This window comes from Erpetoichthys calabaricus, chromosome 9, assembly GCF_900747795.2.
Source record: "Erpetoichthys calabaricus chromosome 9, fErpCal1.3, whole genome shotgun sequence".
In the NCBI taxonomy this organism is placed as follows: domain Eukaryota; kingdom Metazoa; phylum Chordata; class Cladistia; order Polypteriformes; family Polypteridae; genus Erpetoichthys; species Erpetoichthys calabaricus.
Window position 1 is genome coordinate 141,300,230 of NC_041402.2, and position 22,375 is coordinate 141,322,604.

Sequence of the window (22,375 nt, forward strand, 5' to 3'; positions counted from 1 at the left end):
TTAATTTTTTACATTCAAAATCTCTCATTTAAATTTTTACCAATGTTGTTTCTTGTCCTAGAGTGTGTATATAAACATAGGAAACTTCAGTTTCTGTATTACATCTTGCCTGAAGAAGGGGCCTGAGTTGCCTCGAAAGCTTGCATATTGTAATCTTTCTAGTTAGCCAATAAAAGGTGTCATTTTGCTTGGCTTTTCTCTACATTGCATTGCATTAAAAGTTACATACATTGTACATTGGGGTATGTGGTCAGGTGCAGGAAAGACAGGTCTCCAGACAACTAAAGAAAGTCTGGGGCGCCAATCAGATGTCCCTTTTATTGTCCATGGACAAGCGTAAGTAAAGAAATGAATGCTCTTTGGCTTAAGTCCCAAGTGTGGGAATTCAACATAGAGTTGTAGGGTTGCAGTCTCTTCTAGCAGAGCTCTGTCTGACGGGTCACTAGAGCTAGTAATGATGCCTCCTTTCAGGAGTCCCGGGGTTTTATGGCACTTGCCCTTGGTGATAAGCGCTGTTCAAGAACAAAGTATGTGTACTGCTGTAATGTATTTATGAGGTGGCAATGATAGATTGGCCATGTAGCTCTGCAAAGACAATTACTTTTGTTCTGTTTTGTGTATTGTACCCCATTCTTTCACACCCATTGCATGCCCAACCTACCTCGAAGGGGATCTCTTTCTAAATTGCTTTTTCAAAGATTTTTTCCATTTCTTTTTCTTACATAGATTTTTTTTGGGTTTTTTTTTTTTCTTGCCTTCTTAGGTGAGTCAAGGCCCGGGAGCCTGTCAAAAAAAACAGGGCTTGTTAAAGCTCATTGAGGCATTCCTTGTGTGAATTTTGGGCAATACAAGAAATGAATTTTTGTTAAGTTTTATGAGCTATCGAAGATTAGCCTTTGAAGAGTAAAATTCTATGGTTGGTTGATGATTAGTGCTTGAGGAATCTTTAACAAATCTGAAAATTGATTCATTTTAAATTGTGTAAAAGGTACATCACAGTAAACATTGTGTCTAATCGCTGAGTCAAAGTTTCATCAAAGAGCATTAGAGTTTTTGGTCAAAGAGCTCAAGGAGTTTCTTGGAGGGTGTAAATATGCCACTAAACTGGCAGATACTTAAATTACTCATGAGCCACTGCACCTTTTTTTAACTCAGGAGTTAATGTTAATGGGGCCTGTTTTGTTGGGTTTGGCAGCAGCGCATTTCCACCTGAGGGTGTCCTGTTCTTGACTGCCAGCTAGGCTCCCCAGTGAGTGCCTGTGAGTTTACAGCAGAATGCCTGATAAATCAGAGGCGTGCCTGTCATGTGTTTTTTTTTTTTGCATGTCTCTGTCATTCCTTTCTTTGTATGCATACATAGTTTGCGGCCTGTGCATTGCCCTTCCTACTCCCTCCCTCTCTTTGTTGCACTCTTGTTTCTCATTCTGTAGAAAAACTCTTGCTCAGACACATTCTATCTCTCCAGCTTTATGATCAGAACATTAAGTTCTTATGTGTACTCTTTCCTCTTCTTTTTCATGTTATCCTAAACAGCCTCAAGGCAGTTTTTACTTCACCCATGGCTACAATTTGGGAGCCTTTAGTCGCTTCTCCTTTCTTTGACATGACAGTACAGCGACCTGGCTGTCTGCTCTTTATTCCCAGAGAAGCATGACAGCCTCGAATATTACACCAGGAGCTCCTGACACAAACTGGAATGGCTGTGGACTCACCAAGCTTCGTGCAGGCGTGCTTCCCTTTGTGGTTTTGCTCCTTGGATGGAGTCTCCCACAGTCCTCAGGTGAGTAGCCGCAGCTGAGGGTGGGCAGGTTGTGGCTCATAAGGGAGAGACGTGCAGCTGGTGCTGGATGTTCTTTCCCAACACGCATTTCTTTATTTTCTTTGGTTTCATGTTACCTGGAGTGAATAATTTGGACAGAGTGTGACCTGCTGTGCTCATTTATTTCAAATTGTGAATCTTCTACGTGTGAAATTGAATTTTATATTAGTGTAATGATAGTTTGTTTTAGTAACAACATAAATTAATAGTATATAGCTGGTCTATTCAAACGACCCAGGTAAAAATAAAATATACTTAATTGTACTAAAAATATACTTTAATATCAGAAAGTACATTTCTAACACATTGTTTTTGTGTTCTAAAAATAAGTGCAAAGAAAATATAATACAGATGTACTAACTAAAAATACATTGGCTACTTCAGTGTATGTAATCTAAATATGCTAATTTGCAGTAACATTTAAATTGATATTAAGTGTACTCACACAAAGTGTACTACCCCTAAAATATATAAAAATATGTTATCAGTGCATTATTTAATACTGTGCTATGCATGCTTTAAATATAAGTTCAATTTTAGTGTACTTTCATACACTATTATTAAGTTCATTTTAAGTGTATTTTACTGCACTTTTGGGATATAATATACAAAAAGTATGCTATATTTGAGTTGTAAATACATTTGAAATACTGTACTGTACATCACAAATATGTTTTCAATGTATTATGCTATATAAGTGTATTAACAAGTCTCTAAAATGTGGATTCAAATATACTTCAAGTAGAAACAAAATTCATTTATGAAAGTAAAGAAATGCACATTCATGTACACTTAGTTGTATTTAAGTGTATATTTAGTTACACTAATGATATTACATTAGCACACTTAGTACAAAATTAGTGCTTGAAAATAGCACACTTTTAGCACAATAAGTACACTTAAATTAAGTGTATTTTAGAGCACTTTTTTTTTTACCTGGGGACGGCTAACAGGTCAGACGTGGCCCAGATGTAACCTCCAAGTGCCCAGCCCATTGTCCCACCAGAAACACCAACAGGGTCCAGTTGCAGTCAGGACAGTTTTAGGCCTCGGACAGATTCAGCGACCTGAGACATTCTGAGGCCCGTAAGATGATGCCCCTGTCAGTTGCATCTCTTTTGACTGCACGCACTTTCCACCCCCACCCCCCTCTGTTTGCGGTACACTTTTGTGCTAAATGTACTATTGTAGTAATGGTGGCAAACTGAACGTGTGTGCAAAAAATATTTATTATAAATAAAAAAAATGGGCGGCACGGTGGCTCAGTGGTAGCACTGCTGCCTCGCAGTTAGGAGACCCAGGTTCACTTCCTGGGTCCTCCCTGCGTGGAGTTTGCATGTTCTCCCTGTGTCTGCATGGGTTTCCTCCAGGTGCTCCAGTTTCCTCCCACAGTCCAAAGACATGCAGGTTAGGTGCATTGGCGATCCTAAATTGTCCCTAGTGTGTGCTTGGTGTGTGCCCTGCAGTGGGCTGGTACCCTACCCGGGGTTTTTTTCCTGCCTTGTGCCCTGTGTTGGTTGGGACTGGCTCCAGCAGACCCCCGTAACCCTGGAGTTAGGATATAGTGGGTTGGATAATGGATGGATGGATGGATAAAAAAGCTTCACCAGGATTAACTGTCCTGCTAATGTAATAAACGTCTCTTCCTACTTGCTGCGAGGTCGCGAATCATCCCCAATGGGTACGCACAGTCGCTCAGCTAACAGAGAAGGTCTTAGCTGGGCGACTCAAACTACTACTTTACACCTCTTCTTGCTTTTGATGGCGAGTGTGTCATTCCTCTGGAGCATTAACTCCGCCACAATTGATGCATCGTTAATATAAGTATTCAAATTTTGTACACCAGTAGTAATACAGTAGTAATGATATGACACAGAAAGAACCACAAAGAAAGTACTCAAGAGCTCCTATACGTCCGGCTCGTAGTATTGCATATTTTGACTGTTTACACAAATTATATGTCCTAGAAATTTGATTCTGTTCATCTGGACAAAGTTTTTAAGTGGGAGAAATATTTCGAGACTTATCCAAGTCTCTTCCTCAGTCTCAATTGATTGCAGGTTTCCCCAACCTTATAAACAGTACCTTTGGCAAAGGTACTGTTTATAAGGTTGGGGAAACCTGCAGTCAATTGAGACTGAGGAAGAGACTTGGAAATGTCTCGAAATATTTCTCCCACTTAAAAACTTTGTCCAGACAGAATCAAATTTCTAGGATTTCCTTAACCTGGATTATTGAGCATGCATCGAGACAAATTATATGATTCATTCGATTTAGAGTCTATAAGAATATGTAGTGTTAATCGCAGCTGACTGCAGCATATAATGTATTTTCTTCACCTTCTTCCTTAGCATTTCCTATTTTATATGGGGTCAACCTTCTGATTACCAGTGTAGATCCTTAGCCACCGAGCCACTACTCCGTTGAGTGCAGCGTATAACGTATTAAAAAATGCATTCTAATGAATGAGTCGTGGCAAACGCAGATATAAAACGTATACTATAAAATATAAAGTGTTAAGATTTTTTGTTCAATTTGATTCTAATATATGACACCAAAACAACTGATTCGGATGCAGAACTGAAAGACCTCGATAGTTTAGAAGTTTCATAAATGCCGAAAACACGTTTGAGTGCAGGAAATCGTTATTGAAATCGTCATGAGGGGCGTGTAACATAGACGTCAGTTCACCTGCGAAACAGGGGCGTGGCTCCAGAAGGGGGCATCAATTTATGGACCTCATCGTGTGTGAAGTGCTCGGATTTGTCCGAGGCCTAAAACTGTCCTGACTGCAGCACTCCTCTTCACAGAAACGCTGAGAAAAAAGTGTAAAACATATTTCGTGAGCCTTCAGAAATTCCGACATAATTTCCTACAGGGGTACAGGCCATGAATGCAAATTCCGCGTAGCCTACCAACATTCAACCCACAATGCAGCGCGCTGCCGTGAATGTAGAGGTGAGGTTGTAGGTGTTAGTGATGGGAACTCCGGCTCTTTTCAAAGCTTCGGCTCTTTTGGATCGGCTCCCTTTAAAGAGCCGGCTCTTACGGCTCCCGAATGGCTCTTCGTTTAGTATCACTTGGATGCTTATATTTTAGCCTAATTAAGCAATTATGAATGGTTTGTGTATAGCCTAAGCAATTTCTTATTCATTGTTTTCAGACATTACGTATTTTATGCATATTTTCATTACAATAAATACACAGTTACTATTGTTTAACATTTTAATAAAAGCTTTAAATGAACAGCTTAACACAAAACCACAGCAAACAACTTAAATAAAGGCCAAACTCAACAACAACAACACAACACTATGACTCTTTGAATAAAAGTTTTTAGGCCAGGTTGGCATTCAGAAATGCCAGATGCCTCAGCTTAGATGGGCTGATGCGATTTCTCCTCTCCGTGATTATTTGTCCTGTTTTTGAGAAGACTCTTTCTGAGGGGACCGATGTAGCGACAATGCAAAGTCTTCCTACCATTACCTTAACTAGGCGTGGGTAGACTGCAGACTTGGCCTCCCACCAGCTCAGTGGGTCTTCAGCTCTTTGGATGAGGTGCTCCTCAAGATAGGACCTCAGCATCTCCTGTTGCTCTTTCATCAAAGAGCCTCCACACAGCAGAAGCTTGTGGTTCCTGTGAACACGCACCTGCTCCAATTTCTTCCTCTTAGCCCTCTGATGGAGGAGCAGACAGGCTGCTGGGGTTGCATCTTGCTGCTGCTGCACTTATTCTTTGAAATGCCTCATCCACAGCTCTTTTGTTATTAAATGCTACTTTCTTTAAAGAGCAGTGGTTTCTGAAAGCACAGTGTTGTACCCCATCCTTAGATATATAGTTATGGAATAATTGTTTGGGACAAAGTTTTTCTGCTAGGGAGAACATACATGGGGTTTAAGGCCTGTACAAAAGTTGTAAATCCGCTCTCCTCCACAATGGAAAATGGTTAAAAGTCGCTAGCTATCATTTTAGCCAGCTCCTCATCGACACTTATTTGTTTGTTTGGCGTCATTTGTTTTGGAATAAATGTGCTTATTTTGGTTTGAACTGAAGACCGTGTTATACCTGCAGTTTTCGGTAAGACAGTGGATGTTGCAGCAGAAGTACTTGGCTCTTTTCCAGGGTCAGTGGATGGCAGGAGAGAGGGCACGCTCTCCTCCTGTTGCACGGATGGGTGGGTGGTTCTTATATGTCTGTTTAGGTTTGTTGTTGACCCTGCTCTAACGGATATTTTCATATTACAAATTCTGCACTTAGCTTTGCAGTCTGCAGTATCACTGAAATGCAGCCAGATGCTGCTTCTTTTTCGGCTTTCACTCAATTCTTCACTTTTTTTTTTTTTTTCACGATGCGCTTGCATTTAAATCTGGCTCCTAGTCTGTCGCAGCGACAGGTACACAGAGCGTACCTGGCCTGTATCAACACTAGCTGTCTTCGGAGCGTCTGCCCCCCTTTCTTCTTTCACATAATGGTACGATCCTAGTCCGATGTGTCGTTCGTGAACGAGCCGGCATTATGAGCCAATGTTCTGTGTGCCCATATAAGTAAAGTCCTGCCCCTGCCGAATGGATTTTCAACAGAGCTGAGCAGGAGCCGCTGAAGCTTCGGCTCTGCTCGACGGGCATCGGCTCCTCTCGTTCGCTTCAAAGCATCGGCTCTTAGAGCCGGCTCGTTCGCGAACGACACATCACTAGTAGGTGTCTATGATGTGTTTGGGATGGTACGCTCCGTTCGGCTGCGACAGCTGGTTGTAGCAAACGACTACGTATGAAATGATTCATTAATTAATTGCGTGCTGAGTCATAGTTGTGTACCAGTTTCATCAAGTCAGTGCGAACTTGGGTTTTCGCAAATGAATCTAATTGTTACTCCAATGATGGCCTGGTTACTGACCAGCACTGTCTCCGCACTTTTCTTCATACAATTGGTTGGCCATCCTCACACGCTTCGATCCTGTAGATTCATGACTGTTACGAGGACAACGATCAGCCATAAACAAGAAAAGGATAAATTAGAAAGACTGTATTCGACGAAAACATGCAAAAAGTTTGGATTTTTCTTTAAAACTCAATAAGCACTGATTGATTTGCAGGACTACAGAAGAAAACTTTTCTGTAGATTGCAGAGCTTGTTATTAACCTGCTGTCAATATTCTTCGATTTCGGAACGTCTCAATTTTTCTAATTTTAAACTATCAAGCACAATATTAGGCAGCACAGCGCAGGTGGCATAGTGGAAATGCAGCTGCCTCACAATAAGGAGAGCGATCTTGGGTTCGCGTCCTCCCTGCGTGGAGTTTGCAAAGCACTTTAAGTAGCGAATGAAGTATTATATGACGTAAAGGATTCTTGTTATACTTGACGATTTGTCAGGTACAAATTGTAAACGTTGTTTTTCACCAAATAAACAAAACACGTAGCGTTAAGACCATCGGTCTCAATAAACATTCACAGTACCTCGAATTTGATTCAGACGCAACGTATTCGTACCGGCAGCTTTTGTTTACAAAAAAGCACTGCCAATCACACATGAAACGAACCTATGGTTCCTCGGTGTGCAGACGTTGTATTCATGTTGTGTTAGTTACTGTTATCACTTATTATGGGTTTGTGCACTGATAGTTCTTTTTTATTCTGTTAAATTCACTTTATGATGTTCCTGGGTCAGATGTGAGAAAAATGTTTCTTTTATTTCAAAAGAGCAACAAATGTTATTGCTAATACTGCGCACTATTTTGTTTTTATGCACTTTGTGATGTGTCTAGGACAGATATGACAAATGTTTTTTTTATTTCAAAGTGGGAAACAAACTATTACTGCTACCTCAGATTCTATTCAGTTATAGGTTTTCATTGTTTTTTATGCACATTTTGATGTGCCTGTGTCAGATGTGACCAAATTTAAAAAGGAAATAATGAATAGACATTATTTGTTTTTCAATACATTCATGTTGGTTTAAAATTTGTTATTGCCTGCTGCTTACAGGCTCCTGAAAATGTCTGTCTCAGATAAATATCTTGGTTTGAAAATCTGGCCCAACTGAATCTGAAAATGAATAGTCCTGGTGTGTGTATAATAAAATATATATATATATATATATATATATATATATATATATATATATATATATATATATATATATATATATATATATATATTATTTTACAGTTTGATCCCTTTAACCATGCAGTGGGGTGCTTGAACTGTTAATATGAAAGCTGTTGATTGCACATCTGACTTGTGGTTTGGGTATTAGTAAGTCCCTGAGCTGCCTGTTCTCTTAAGTGTTAAACAATAACTTAGATGTCAGTAATAGTGTTTGGTATATTTGTTAACTGATGGTAGCGTAATGTCTGACTGTGATACTGTGTGTGAGCAAGTCCTCCAGTGACTGGTGTGCTGCTTAGCATTGTTTTCTCAAGCAAATCCTATTGAGATAGGTTCAAGCCTCCCGTGGTCTTGAATTGGGTCTGAAGATGTCATGGTATAAGTTAGGTATTACATTTTAAGATAAAGGTGACAACTGAATACAGAATAATACTTTAGATTTATATTTTATTTGTCACATATATAGACATCTCGTATACAATAGAATGCAGCTCAGTGAGCAGCCAGCATTGTGCAATAAAATTAAAAAGTACCCATTAAAAAGGAGCAGATTAAAAATACTCAGATAATTGTGTAACACATATAAGCAATAGAGCTATAATAATTATTAAATAGTAATAAGAGTTAAATATACATAATTGACGATTTTTATGATTTTGCAGAATGCCTGACAAAATGACCATTATATATTTTTATTACCTGGGAAATTAAGCTCTTTCCCAATCTTTCTATTCTTGTTCTGAAGCAATGCAGTCGTTCGCCAGATCTTAATCATTTAAACTGGCTGTAGAAAGGATGAGAGGAGTCCTTTGTGATCCTGACTTCCTTGGTAATGCACCATTTTGTATATAGTGTGATGTGTGATTCCCTTTCTTGCACCCCAAAACACGAGGCTGAATCTCAGTACTTTAGCAAAAGCAACTTTATTCAGCTTGAAACCGGTTATTTATTGTAGTGGGATCTACCACTCTCCTATACACAGAAACAGCAATCAGGCAGGGTCATGGTCAGGTTAGTGGCCAAGTAAACCTGTTCCCTGCATTTATAATGTTACTTGCATCACCCATCAATGGCAAGCACTTATTGTGCAACCGCGATTGACTTGGGTCTGCTTTAGCTGCGAGCTGCTACATTGTTGGGAGCCCACGGTTGCCCTGGCAACTGATAAACTGTCTTTGACAGACGAAGCGATTACGCTTCGGGATGCTTTTCGGCGTGTTGCCCTGGTCGGGGGAGTCCCAAAAGAGTTCAGAAACTTTGCATTTCCCCCGTCAGCTTTGTCCACACCAGTGTGAGCAAGCAACTGTCGATGCTCAAAACTGGGAATGAACTGCCTGTAATACCCCACAAGCCCGAGGAAGGCACGAATCTGCCTCTGTTTCGGGATGGGGATATGCAAGCACCTCCCCCACTTTGTCCATTTGAGGCTTGAGCATACCCTTCCCCATGGAATATCCCATATATTGGGTTTCTGACATACCCAGCTTGCACTTGTTAGGGTTGGCTGTCAAACCTGCCAGCCTTAAACTGGCAGGCACCGCCTGAAGGCAGACAAGATGAGTTTCCCAGTCATTGCTAAAAATGACCACATTGTCAAGATAAGCACCTGTGTACGTGGAATGGGACGCAGGATCTGGTCCATCATTCGCTGAAAGGTCAGCGGTGCGCCATGGAGAACAAAAGGGAGTGCTGTAAATTCAAACAACCTGTCTGGAGTGGCGAACGCCATTTTCTCACAACTAGACACCTCCAAGGGGACCTGCGAATAATCCTTTGTGAGATCAAGGGTGGAGATATATGAAGCCTGCCCAAGCTTTTCCAACAACTTGTCCACACGGGGCATCAGGTATGTATCAAATTTGGAAATTCTATTCAAACACCTAAAATCAATACAGAACTGAACCGAACCATCAGACTTTGAGACAGAACAATTGGGCTCTGCCATGCGCTTTTGCTTGGCCGAATAATGCCTAATTGGAGCATCTGTTGGATTTCCTCATGTATCACTTTCCTTGTTGCCTCTGGTAGGTGATACAGGGACCTCTGTATAGTAACACCAAGTGGAGTGACAATTCTGTGTTCTGCAATCATCGTCCGGCCAGGCATGGCTGAGAAGACATCTTTGTTTTCCTTGATCAGCGATAGCAGTTCTGCTTTCTGGGTGTCAGTTAAATCAATCCCAATAGTGACCTCAGTCTGGGGAGTCTCTGTCCAACACCTTGCGTGGTCGACGGCCAAATAATAGTTTGAAGGGACTCGTCGCGAATGATGCTTGCAAGACCTCTCGGACAGCAAACAAGGAAAGATACAACTGTATCCCAAGAAGTTAGATCATCATGGGCTACCTGTGGAATCATCTGTTTTAGGGTTTTATTAAATCGTTCAGTCAGGCCATTCGTCTGCGGATGATAGACCGTGGAGTGTAACTCCAGTTGGGGGAGTCCCAAAAGAGTTTAGAAACCTTACATAGGTCTTATAGGGCTTGTACTGATATCTCCTTGATGTGCTCAGCAGAGAACACAACTCCTTTCAGTGGTGTAGGGAATGCGATTTCCGTAATAGGCATTGATGCATACTGACAGAATGCTTTAACACTAGAATTACCAGATGATAGACCGTGGAGTGTAACTCCAGTTGGGGGAGTCCCAAAAGAGTTTAGAAACCTTACATAGGTCTTATAGGGTTTGTACTGATATCTCCTTGATGTACTCAGCAGAGAACACAACTCCTTTCAGTGGTGTAGGGAATGCGATTTCCGTAATAGGCATTGATGCATACTGACAGAATGCTTTAACTCTAGAATTACCAGAGCCATAAGAAAAAACTTGTAGATCCGGCCCACCTTAAATCCGTTCGCACCTCTCCCTCAGCATCTTTTGTCCTGTAAATGTGCCGATTAAGACAAGCAGCAAGCAGCCTGCTATTCCATCCCCCCACTGACTTAGAACGTGCACAAACTTCTCCCAGCTCATGCCTTGATTGATTATCTGGGAGTGAAGTGCTGGACTTTTAGAGTGGAATAGATCGTTATTTGTAACACTTGCATTTCATGTGTGTTCCATTTGTACAATAATCTGTGTAAACACATTGTTAAAACAGAAACGTTTTTCATATGTTAGTAGTAAATGACAAAATGTTGGCATAAACTATATAATGTGTGAAGCCTGAAGTCCAAAGATCAAATAAACACTTTCACAAAAGGTACGCATTTGCTACGACCGCTTCGGTGGCGCAACGGTATGAACTGTTGACTGATAATCAAAACTTCACGGGTTCGAGACCGTACAAGTCCGTTTTGAGAAGTGAGCTGCTCATATTCTTACTATCTTAGAATAAAAAAATACATTTGATTTCAGTGTGTAACAGCCAGTGTAAATTTATGAAACTTGTAAAGTTTAGTTTTTTTTTTTTTATTCAGTTTTATTCTCTCAGTCGCATTCATGATTCCAACCCCCAAGCCACCCATCCCCCCGATCTGGCTCTCATATACAAAGTACAGCGATGGCAGCTTCCACCTGCAAATATAGACTCTTCAGTACGCAAGCGACTCTACACACTAGTGTTTAGATCTGGACGGTGTATGTGCCCAAAAAAGAAATCTGACTACATTCTCGCACCATTGCTCACGTACTGAAGTGTCTGCGTGCACTTTTCGTAGCATTACACATGTACTTTATGAGCATGCCCGTGTTGATCAAACACAGGAAGCTACTGACCTGTAGTCAGTTCTTCATTTCTCATTTCCCCTGCTGAAATCCACTATAACCTCTTTTGTTTTGGTGACGCTGATGAAGTGACATGTTTCCCTGACACTACGGTGACAAACAAGCCACCTTGTCTAGGTAGGGCTTCTCATTGTTGTTACTGATGATGCCTACCACAGCTATGTCGTCAGCAGATTTTACAGTGGTAATTGAGCTACACCTTGTTTCACAATCGTGTACATTGTAAATACTGTACAGCAGGGGACTAAGAACACAACTCTGGTTGGGGGGTGCCGATGTTCAGGTGAATGGAGCTGGAGTTATGTTTTCCCACCTTGACTTTTTGGGGTTGCAGGCAAAAAGCATGTGCATAGGGTAGAGCTGAGACCCGGATTCTTAAAGTTTTTAAATTTTATAGAAATAAACTTTAAAGGATTATTACGGACATAGTGCTTGAGGCTTTAAAGGTCTTTTCGTGAATGACTTGATACACACAAGTCTTTTTGAGTTTTAACAAAATAAAACGAAACTCTAAGTTGAAAACAGAAACAAATCTAAAACTTAAGAGAAAATTTGTTTGGTTTGGGCTAAACCTCTCCTGAAGGTTTCCTCTTTGTAGCCTTTGGATGCTTTGCTATATGAGCAGCCACCTTTTATAGAAGGGGTATGATGCTGTGATTCAGTGTGCTTTCCCACATCACATTGCCTAGCACTGCGCCAAGGCCAGATTAAGACCAAAGGCCCCTGAGTGACTTAGCTCCTTAACAGAGAGATGACCATACTTTTAAGAATGCAGGTTGTTTAATACAGTGCAGTATATCTCACTCTTGATTACAGTGCAAGTAGAAATTTCTTTAGCAAGCTGGGGGGTTCCATCCTGGTCAATTTAGCAGTACATGGATATTTCATCATTTCATCCATTTCCCCCTTAATTGTTTCGACCTGCAGATATTTCATCATTTCATCAAGCTTTGTGGGGAGGATTTAGAAAACAAAAGGCTCTTTACCATTATTATATATGCTTGTAAATTCACAAAGAATTAAAAATGCAATTTATCTTTAATTGGAAGATGCCTAAGCAACCACAATTATTTTTTTGTCCAAAGTGGTTATTCCACACTGGCAGTGCCTCAGCATTAATTTAGATGTGAGTTTGTGTGTATGAGCAGACTTATTAACGTAGACAATGTGGAACTTTCGACTTCAAACTCTGAGGCTGTGGGTTCAGATTTCGCTACTGACACTGTGTGACTGTGAGTAAGTCACTTCACCTACCTGTACTCCAATTTAAAAAACAAAAGAAATGTAGCCTGTTGTATCTCAGATGTCATAAGCAAACAAAACAATGCCAGCTCAGTGGAGGTTTTTGTTCCGACCCAGTTTCTTAATGAACGGTCAATTATTGGTAATAAAGCACTTATTGCTCAAGTGACACTTTTCTGCTTCATTTTAGTGGTCTCACTTGTTAAGGTTCCCCACCCTTAATTGCTTGTAAACTTTGGCTTTGTAAACAGCTGCATTCACTCTTTTTAATGGCTCCTTATTAACAATAAATTACAAATGACAAAGGAGACAGCAGTTCTCCATCTAACTTGTTTCAGTTTACACCTGTGTGATATCATCATGTACTATTTGGTTTAATAAAACACTTAAGAGAAAAAACTACAGTATGCACATTAGAAAGTGCATAAATGTACTCCTGCAGCTTTTATTGTGTACAAGATTGTAAAGGACTCTGGCCTGTCAATTTGATATCACAGCAAAGGACAACACATTGAAAACAACCATACACAGCGAACACGTGGTAGGGACAGGGATTGTGCTAGTAATAAGCTCAAGAAAGAAGAACACAATGCTGTCTGTATTTCACATTTCTGCTTCAACTAGCAGCCACAGAAAGTCAGTCCAGTAATGGTGATGTGGCAGGGCCAGGAGGTTATAACAAAATGACAGCAACAGGTATGTGCAACATTGTGGTATTTTACCATGATGATTGGATAGAGTTTTGTAGGTATTTTTCAATATTACAAATATTATATGACCAGTGTGGAAATATTATTATGGCTGCAAGATATGAAGAAATTACCTGTGAAAGGATATGCAATAATATACTGCTCAAAAAAAGTCAATGAAACTTCTGGGATATTGATCTGGTCAGTTAAGGGGGTTATTAATCAGTTTCAGTTGCTTTGGTGTTAATAAAATTAACAACAGGTGCACTAGAGGGGCGACAATGAGATGACCCCCAAAACAGGAATGGTTTAACAGGTGGAGGCCACTGACATTTTTCCCTCCTCATCTTTTTTGACTGTTTTTTCACTAGTTTTGCATTTGGCTATGGTCAGCGTCACTACTGGTAACATGAGGTGATACCTGGACCCTACAGAGGTTGCACAGGTAGTCCAACTTCTCCAGTATGGCACATCCCAACATCCTCTAGTTGACCCTGTGCTCACTGCCCAGCGCCATGGAGCTTGATTGGCATTTGCCATAGAATACCAGAATTGGCAGGTCCACCAATGGCGCCTCTACAGGCTAGACAACAGCACCTTGACTGCCATTACTTAGCAGGATGAAATCCTTGGACTCACTGCCAGACCATATGCTGGTGTAGTGGGTTCCTCCTTGTGCACGACAATGCCCGGCCTTATGTGGCGAGAGTATGCAGGCAGTTCCTGGAGGATGAAGAAACTGATACCATTGACAGGCCCCCACACTTGCCTGACCTAAATCCAATAGAACACCTCAGGGACATTCTGTTTTGGTCCATCTGACGCTGCCAGGTTGCACCTCAGACTGTCCAGCAGCTCAGTGATTCCCTGGTCCAGATCTGGAAGGAGATCCTCCAAGACACCATCTGTCGTCTCATTAGGAGCATGCCCCAACTTTGTCAGTCATGCATACAAGGACATGGGGGCCATTCAAACTACTAGGTAAGGTTTTGAGTTGCTGCAATGAAATTTCAGCAAAATAAACTAGCCTGCCGCATCATTTTTTCACTTTGATTTTCGGGTTATCTTTGAATTCAGCCCTCTGTAGGTTGATAATTTTCATTTCCATCAAATGATGTGGCATCCTTTCATTCCCAACACATTACCTAGTCCATATCAGTATAGATATCCAGCATGTTTTTTTTACAATTGAGATATGACGTGTTTCAAAGTGTTGCTTTAATTGTTTCGAGCAGTTTATATTATGAATATACAGGCATCATGTATTATGTATTGCAAAGTTATAATTAGCTATGGTAAATAATAGTGCACATTACATAATAGTAGTCCTTTTATTTCATTTCTTTGTTATTAAATACATGGCTGGCCCTGTGGTAAGGAAGTTAGTTAAACTTTTGGATCTATACCAGAGACGAGAGAGGATTGTATTTCTGGCAACAACAGCTGAGGAGAATAAAGAGATACTCTAGATACTGTATACTCTACAAGACAACACTCTTGACCATGGCAATTTGTTGCTCCAACATCTCCTTAAGTGCATTGAAAGAGGAGTCAGTAGATTTAGGAGTTCGGTGTCTTTTTTATTTTGTTTGCAGTTACCATGGTGGCCTAGTATTGATACCCACCTTCAATCCCCACCCGAGTAGGGGTGAACTGGTCTGCATCATGTCACTCCAGGACTGAATGGCAGTCCCACTCTGTCGCTGTGTGCTGTTAATCTAAACTGCTTGAAACCTGATGCCAAAAGCATATAGTGTTTGTGTATTTATTTATTGAGCTTCTGTAAAAAGTAAAATATTCTCCTGGGGACAAATAAAGATTCTATCTATCTATCTATCTATCTATCTATCTATCTATCTATCTATCTATCTATCTATCTATCTATCTATCTATCTATCTATCTATCTATCTATCTATCTATCTATCTGATTAGATTGATTAGATAGATAGATAGATAATCTAATCAATATAGTTGTTTTGTATTACCCCTAGAGTTAGGCTTTACCATATTTACATGGAGTAGGCTGGTGCAAATATCTATACCACTTTTAAAAACGATCTTTGCCTGCTTTTAAAGATTAAGTTTTAAAGTATTGTGTTAGTATAGAGAAATGCAATTTCATTAAGACGGTTAAGCAAGTAACATCTAAACAGCTAATTTTCATAATTTATTGAAACTTTCAAAATTGTGTCAGTAAACACTTTATTGCAATAACATCAAAACAAACATAAAACACGAGTGCAACAGCAATCATCATTAAACAACAGTCAATAGACAAACATTCACAAAAAACACATAGAGTTAATACTGCATTTCTGATGCAATCTTCATTTACATAGCCACTTAGCTGGAACATGAACATTATGTGCTTTCATTATTTGTTATATTATTATAGCATCTATGACTACTGGAGCGTGTTCAAGCAAGCAACCACAACACAAGTACATTAAATAGATTTTCCATCCCAGATTTAAGTGGTGCTTTTATTTCAAGTCAAAGAATCAACTATCAATAAAAAGATTATGAGATTATGTCAAAATGTCCTGTCTTCTTCAGTATAATAGCTGGGTCCTGTACAACTATACACAAGTATATACATTTTAAATTAGGAATTTTTCACAGGTTTATAATCAGTCTACACCCTGGTTAGCAGAGTAGGATTCATCTTTAGTATAAATATTATGCCTTGAACTCATCCTACACTCTTAACACTAGAATTACCAAAGCCTACGAAAAAACTTGTAGATCCGTCTCACCTTAAATCCCTTCGCACCTCTCTGCCAGCGTCTTTTGTCCTGTAAATGTGTCGATAAGCTGCAAGCAGCCTACTATCACATCCCCCCACCGCCGCACAGTTTTCTCAGCTCAAGTCTGTTTACCTGCGTGTCAGTTGTATAGAGTGAGAAGTCAAGCAAAATGACACCTTTTATAAATACTATATCGTTATTTGGAACACATGCATTTCATGTTTATGTAAACATATTGTTAAAACAGAAACGTTTTTCATGATTTAGTAATAATTGACAAAAAGTAGGCATGAAGTGTATGTGTGAAGCCTGAAGTCCATATATCAAATAAACACTTTCACAAAAGGTACAAATATAACAGAACAAGTGCGCTTCTATTCAAGACTATAACTGCAGAAAAAGAACCCGCGTTAGGGTGTGACATTGACATGCATTTGCTACAACCGCTTTGGTGGCGCAATGGTATCAGCTGTTGACCGGTAAACAAAACTTCATGGGTTCAACCCCAGACGAGTCCGTTTTGAGAAGTGAGCTGCTCTTATTCTTACTATCTTAGAATAAAAACATACATTTGATTTCAGTCTGTAACAGCCGGTGTAAATTTATGATACTTGTAAAGGTTAGCTTTGATTTTTTTTATTCAGTTTTATTCTCTTTGTCACGTTCACAGTCCAATCCCCCTCTCCCTCCTCCCCATCTGACACTGCTGTTTTCACATAAAGACGTACTATAACAGAGGTGAACTCAGATCATGACGAAGTTTCTACATCAAAGTAAGAATGCAGGTCGCACTTTTGCCATCGCTGTGCTTTGTATATGTAAGTCTTTGTATATAAAGTGCAGCGACGGCAGCTTCCATCTGCAGCTATAGACTCTTCAGTACGCGAGCGACTCTCCACGCTACTGTTTAGGGCTGGACGGTGTATGTGCTCAAAAAAAATGTCTAACTGCATTCTCGTACCATTGCTCGCGTACTGAGGTGTCAGCAGGCACTTTTTGTGGCATTACACATGTATTTTTTGAGCATGCCCGTGTTGATCAAACACAGGAAGCTCTGCAGTCTACTTGTGACTTTATGCTATAGGAAGTAAGAAAATAAATTAAGGTAAATAACATTCGATCTGGCTTTTATGTAAGTAACATATAAATGTTAATGTTTTGGGCACATGCACCATCCAGATCTAAACACTAGAGTGGAGAGTCTATAGCTGAAGGTGGAAGCTGCCATCGCTCTACTTTGTATATTAAAGCCAGATCGAATGTTATTTACTTATTTACCTTTATTTATTTACTTACTTCCTACAGCGTAAAATTACAATTAGACTGTAGAGCTTCCCGTGTACATATACAAAGCACAGCGATGGCAAAAGTGTGATGTGCGTTCTTGCTCTGATGTAGAACCATCGTCATGATCTGAGTTCACCTCTGTTATAGCACGTCTTTATGTGAAAACAGCAGTGTCAGATATGGGGGGGGGATGATTGGGGTGGGAATCAAATGTATGTTTTTATACTAAGATATTAAGAATAAAAGCAGCTCACTTCTCAAAACAGACTCATCCGGAGTCGAACCCATGAAGTTTTGTTTACCAGTCAACAGCTGATACCGTTGTGCCACCGAAGCGGTCATAGCAAATGCATGTCAATGTCGCACCCTAACGCGGGTTCTTTTTTTGCAGTTATAGTCTTGAATAGAAGCGCACTTGTTCTGTTATTTTTGTACCTTTTGTGAAAGTGTTTATTTGATATTTGGACATGAGCTTCACACATTATACACTTCATGTCTACATTTTGTCAATTATTACTAAAATATGAAAAACATTTCTGTTTTAACAATATGTTTACATAAACATGAAATGCATGTGTTCCAAATAACGATATAGTATTTATAAAAGGTGTCATTTTGCTTGACTTCTCACTCTATACAACTCTAAGCAACTAACGCGCAGGTAAACAGACTTGAGCTGAGAAAACTGTGCGGCGGTGGGGGGATGTGATAGTAGGCTGCTTGCAGCTTATCGACACATTTACAGGACAAAAGACGCTGATGGAGAGGTGCGAAGTGATTTAAGGTGGGACGGATCTACGAGTTTTTTCATAGGCTCTGGTAATTCTAGTGTTAAAAATACTGAAAAAAACTAAGTTTACTAAAAAACTTTACTAGTTCTTTAGTGGCATTTTATGGTTCTTTACTGGGTTGTGTGGTTCCTTCTAGAACTATTGCTTGACAAAGAACCATTTTATTCTGGGAAAGTTTCTCTGCATATGAAGTTGGTTCTTTGTGCTTTAAAAAACTTCCTAATATGTATAAAAAATCAGAAATCTTTAATGTATGATAGGCTACCTATAAAGGACACCTGCAGATTAAGAAAAACTGGACCAGGCCTGTGCTTCATAAGTATCCAGCAACAGTCTTTTAAAATCGTGAGAAATTGTTATCTTACAAATCTGTCAATATCTATTCTTGGTTATTTACTGTATGAAGCCTGTTACATATCCAAATAAATAAAAGTTCTTTCTGGAACCTTCTTGAGGATGGATCTTTGGGGAACCAAAAATGGTTCTCCCATTAGCAGAGTGTAGATGGGCTCAACACTACTCTTACTCTTAAGACATAAATAGATCTTCAGGGATCCTGTCCCTGTTTTAATATCTGGTAATGGCCACATGATTGGAAAAGGAAAAATGTTTAGAAGTAACTTCACTTGGATGGGCATTCATCTATCTATCATAAAAAGAAATCCTGTCCTGGAAAGCAAAAAGCAAGTCTACGATACGTGATCTTCTCGGAAGACATTTTAAAGACCCACGAGACCAAAGACACGCCCTACTTACAATCTATCAAATAGGAAAATAGGCAGCAAAACATTCAGTCTTGCGAAGGATTTGAGCACACACAGATCCAGGGCTCTCAGCGCATATAAAGCGTATAAGGACAGTACGTTATAAATTAAATGTCGACATCTAAGCGAAGAAGAAAGCAGCGCGGAGAAAAGAGACTCAAATGCGTTGGACAGAGAAAAAGAGCAAAAAAGAATAATCGAAGTGCAAATTCAGAAAATAAGGAAAGTATTATCAGCCCGGAACAAGTGGAATTGAAAAAAAAGCACGTCCAATCCAGCTCAGAATTAAAAGACAATGAGTAAAAGACAAAGTAGAACTTCATAAAGACATTTACAAATGTTGGCGCTAAACACATGCAGAGCAGGTTAGAGACTATGAAACCAGGGAAATTAGAACGGCTCAAAAAGAAAAAAAAGTTAAAGGATATGAAAGTAGGAAAATTAGAAAATATAAAAAAAGAAAGTAAAGATCGCAGTAGTGCAAACAAACAAACTGCCTCATTTAACTATGCACCAGTCTAACTTTGGTTTTGCACAATAATTACTACACTATTGCACCTTAACACTTAATTCTACTTTATTCACATAATTTTACTTATTTATTATGTTCTACTATACTGTTATCTTTCGATCTATGACTTTTTGTTAATCTAACTGATATTCTTCTAACTTTGCACAGTTTTTGATAAGCAGATCAGGATGCATTTCACTGCGTGTTGTCCTGTATAACTATCCATCCATCCAACCTTTTTCCAACCCGCTTAATCTGAACACAGGGTCACGGGGGTCTGCTGGAGCCAATCCCAGCCAACACAGGGCACAAGGCAGAAACCAATCCTGGGCAGGGTGCCAACCTGTATAACTATGCATGTGACAAATAAAGAATCTTGAGAATTTCAAAAACTGAGTTTATCGCACATGCATTTATTGGTTACTTTGTTAATGTATATATATTTATCTGTCTGCTTATTTAAAAAGCTAAATTTACCCCAGAAGTCAAAAACGTTCTGTCTAGCCCTTGTACAAAAACCTAGAGAAAATCTGGGGTATCACCTTGGTAACCCCATGAACTTTTGGAACTGTGAGAGGAAAATAGCACGACTTTACAGACAGGAGTCCAATGCAGAACTCTACTTACTTTTTTACTTTGTAAAAAAAATTATTAACTGCTGATGATGTAGATCGTTTTGTCTGTGCTGAAATTCCAAACAGAGAAACCTATCCTGACCTCATTTAAAAGATTCAGCATATTGGGACTCGCAAGATTACAAAAATTGTTTTTACAGAAGTTCTGAAATAAAAGTAAAACTAATGAAATAGCAACAATTCAAAGAAAAAAAATCTTAAAAGTGTGTATCCGGAAAACCAAACATGGGGGTTGGCGAGCGAAGCGAGCAGGGGTGAAGCCCCCTAGTTTCTTAAAAAATTGAGAAGAGACAACTCTTATTTATAAAGTGAGAAGTTCCAAACAACCATCACAACAAAGAATCAACCTTAACTATTTAACCACACTGGGATATAGCAAATGACTGACTGGAGTAACCTGGGCAGCATTAAACACTGTCTTAGTGTTAGTTTGCATTTTTGTTAGTTTTAGTTTAATAGTTAATGAGTACACCATGTGTTTTTTTTCACCCCAGGCTGGCTACTGTACCCACAGAATGTGTGGATGCTTTCAGAAGACTTCAGCAGCACCATTTACTGGCAACCAGCACCAGAAAACCCAAATGACACCAACTACACAGTCGAAATCTGTAGCAGAAGGTAAGATAGTAATGTTGTCCATTCTTATGTATGAAAAACTCTCTAAAAGTGGATTTGTATCAACTGAGTGCATCCACAGCACTAGAATAAATTGCCTCTGGCAGTCCCAAAATCAGGTCCATTCATTAATATATTGGAAGTGGCAATAAGCACTTCTGACATTATTCTTTATAGATGTCATGACTGGCACAAAAATACAAAAAGAAATTTCTGTTTGCATTAATCATGCCTTTGAATCACTTGAATTTAAACTGCAAAAAGGAGACCAAAACAAATTAAACTGCTCATGATGCCAGAAAATCTAAGGAACTCTAATATAAACCAGGAAAAGTGCTGCAAACCAGAGGGATCATACTCAAGGCTGCAAGGGTTTACTTCACTCACTTGGCTGAACTGAGCTAGAAATGAGTGCCTGCTTACAGCAATCTATCTCCTTTCAGTACACAAAAACACCACAACTCTGAAAAAGGGAAACAAATATAAAGCACAAAAAAGGAATTCTCAAAAGAGCTGATACGGTTTCTGGCGGGGATACAAATTTTTTGGTCATTTGTATCATTTTTAACTACGTATGAAAAATTAATTTTTGTTACTTTCTTTAACTGATTGTTTTCATAATATGCCTTTAGGTAGTCATGCCAGTATCATATTTCTATAGAAATATGCTCTTGTTGGTCAAAGTTTGTAGGAGGAACAAACAAAGAGGTTACTACATGTAAAAAGTGAAACAAAGTTAAAGTAAATGCTTTTTAAAAGATTAGGAATAGTGCCCTACACAGAGGTGGAAGTGACAGGCCACAAACATGGAGAAAAACTGGTCAGAAGATGAAACGTAAGTTAACAAAATGCCAAGTCAAAGCCAACAAAATTAAACTGATCTTTGTCAAAACCAAAATGTAAACCAAAGACATAGTCAATAATTGCCAGAAAAATGACACTACGCTTTGCACAAGACTTCCAGCTTATATAAAAATATATATAAAATAGTTGTATCATATATTTGAATATTAACATGTGTGCTTCAGTTGAAATTGAAACATTCTTGAAAGTAATGGAAAAGTAATGGAAATTTGTCATTGTTCACCCTCTGGTAAGTGCCCATAGAGGGCACTTAGTAAAGGATTGAAAATCAGAATCACATCATATTCGTAATCACTGACCTTGAAATATTCTACATCGATAACCCACATGCTTATGCTTTTTGAAATTTGTCATTTTAACCTTCTGCGAGTGTCTCTTAGAGGGCTAGGACTGCTGGTAAAGAATTAAGCATCAAGAATCTTATCATGTTTGTCATCAGAAACCTTAAAATAGCGTAAAATGATACTCCACATGCCTGTATTACCAAATGTTTTGAAAACCAGTAACTCTGACCCCTTCAATCCCATTAGTGGTTGGACCTGCAGGACTGGTTGATGCGGCATGTACAACTTCACGT

The 22,375-nt window shown here is 39.3% G+C and overlaps 1 protein-coding gene across 1 annotated transcript in view; it reads left to right on the plus strand.

The window, feature by feature from the left end:
* Positions 1-1,369: 1,369 nt before the first annotated feature.
* LOC114658168 (uncharacterized) overlaps positions 1,370-22,375 on the plus strand; it is a 52,985-nt gene continuing 31,979 nt past the window's right edge. The window contains exons 1-2 of the mRNA XM_028810252.2: positions 1,370-1,780; positions 20,814-20,937. Of these exons, the coding sequence (XP_028666085.1) occupies positions 1,651-1,780; positions 20,814-20,937 (254 nt within the window). The 5' untranslated portion in view covers positions 1,370-1,650. The remainder of the gene's footprint in view (positions 1,781-20,813; positions 20,938-22,375) is intronic.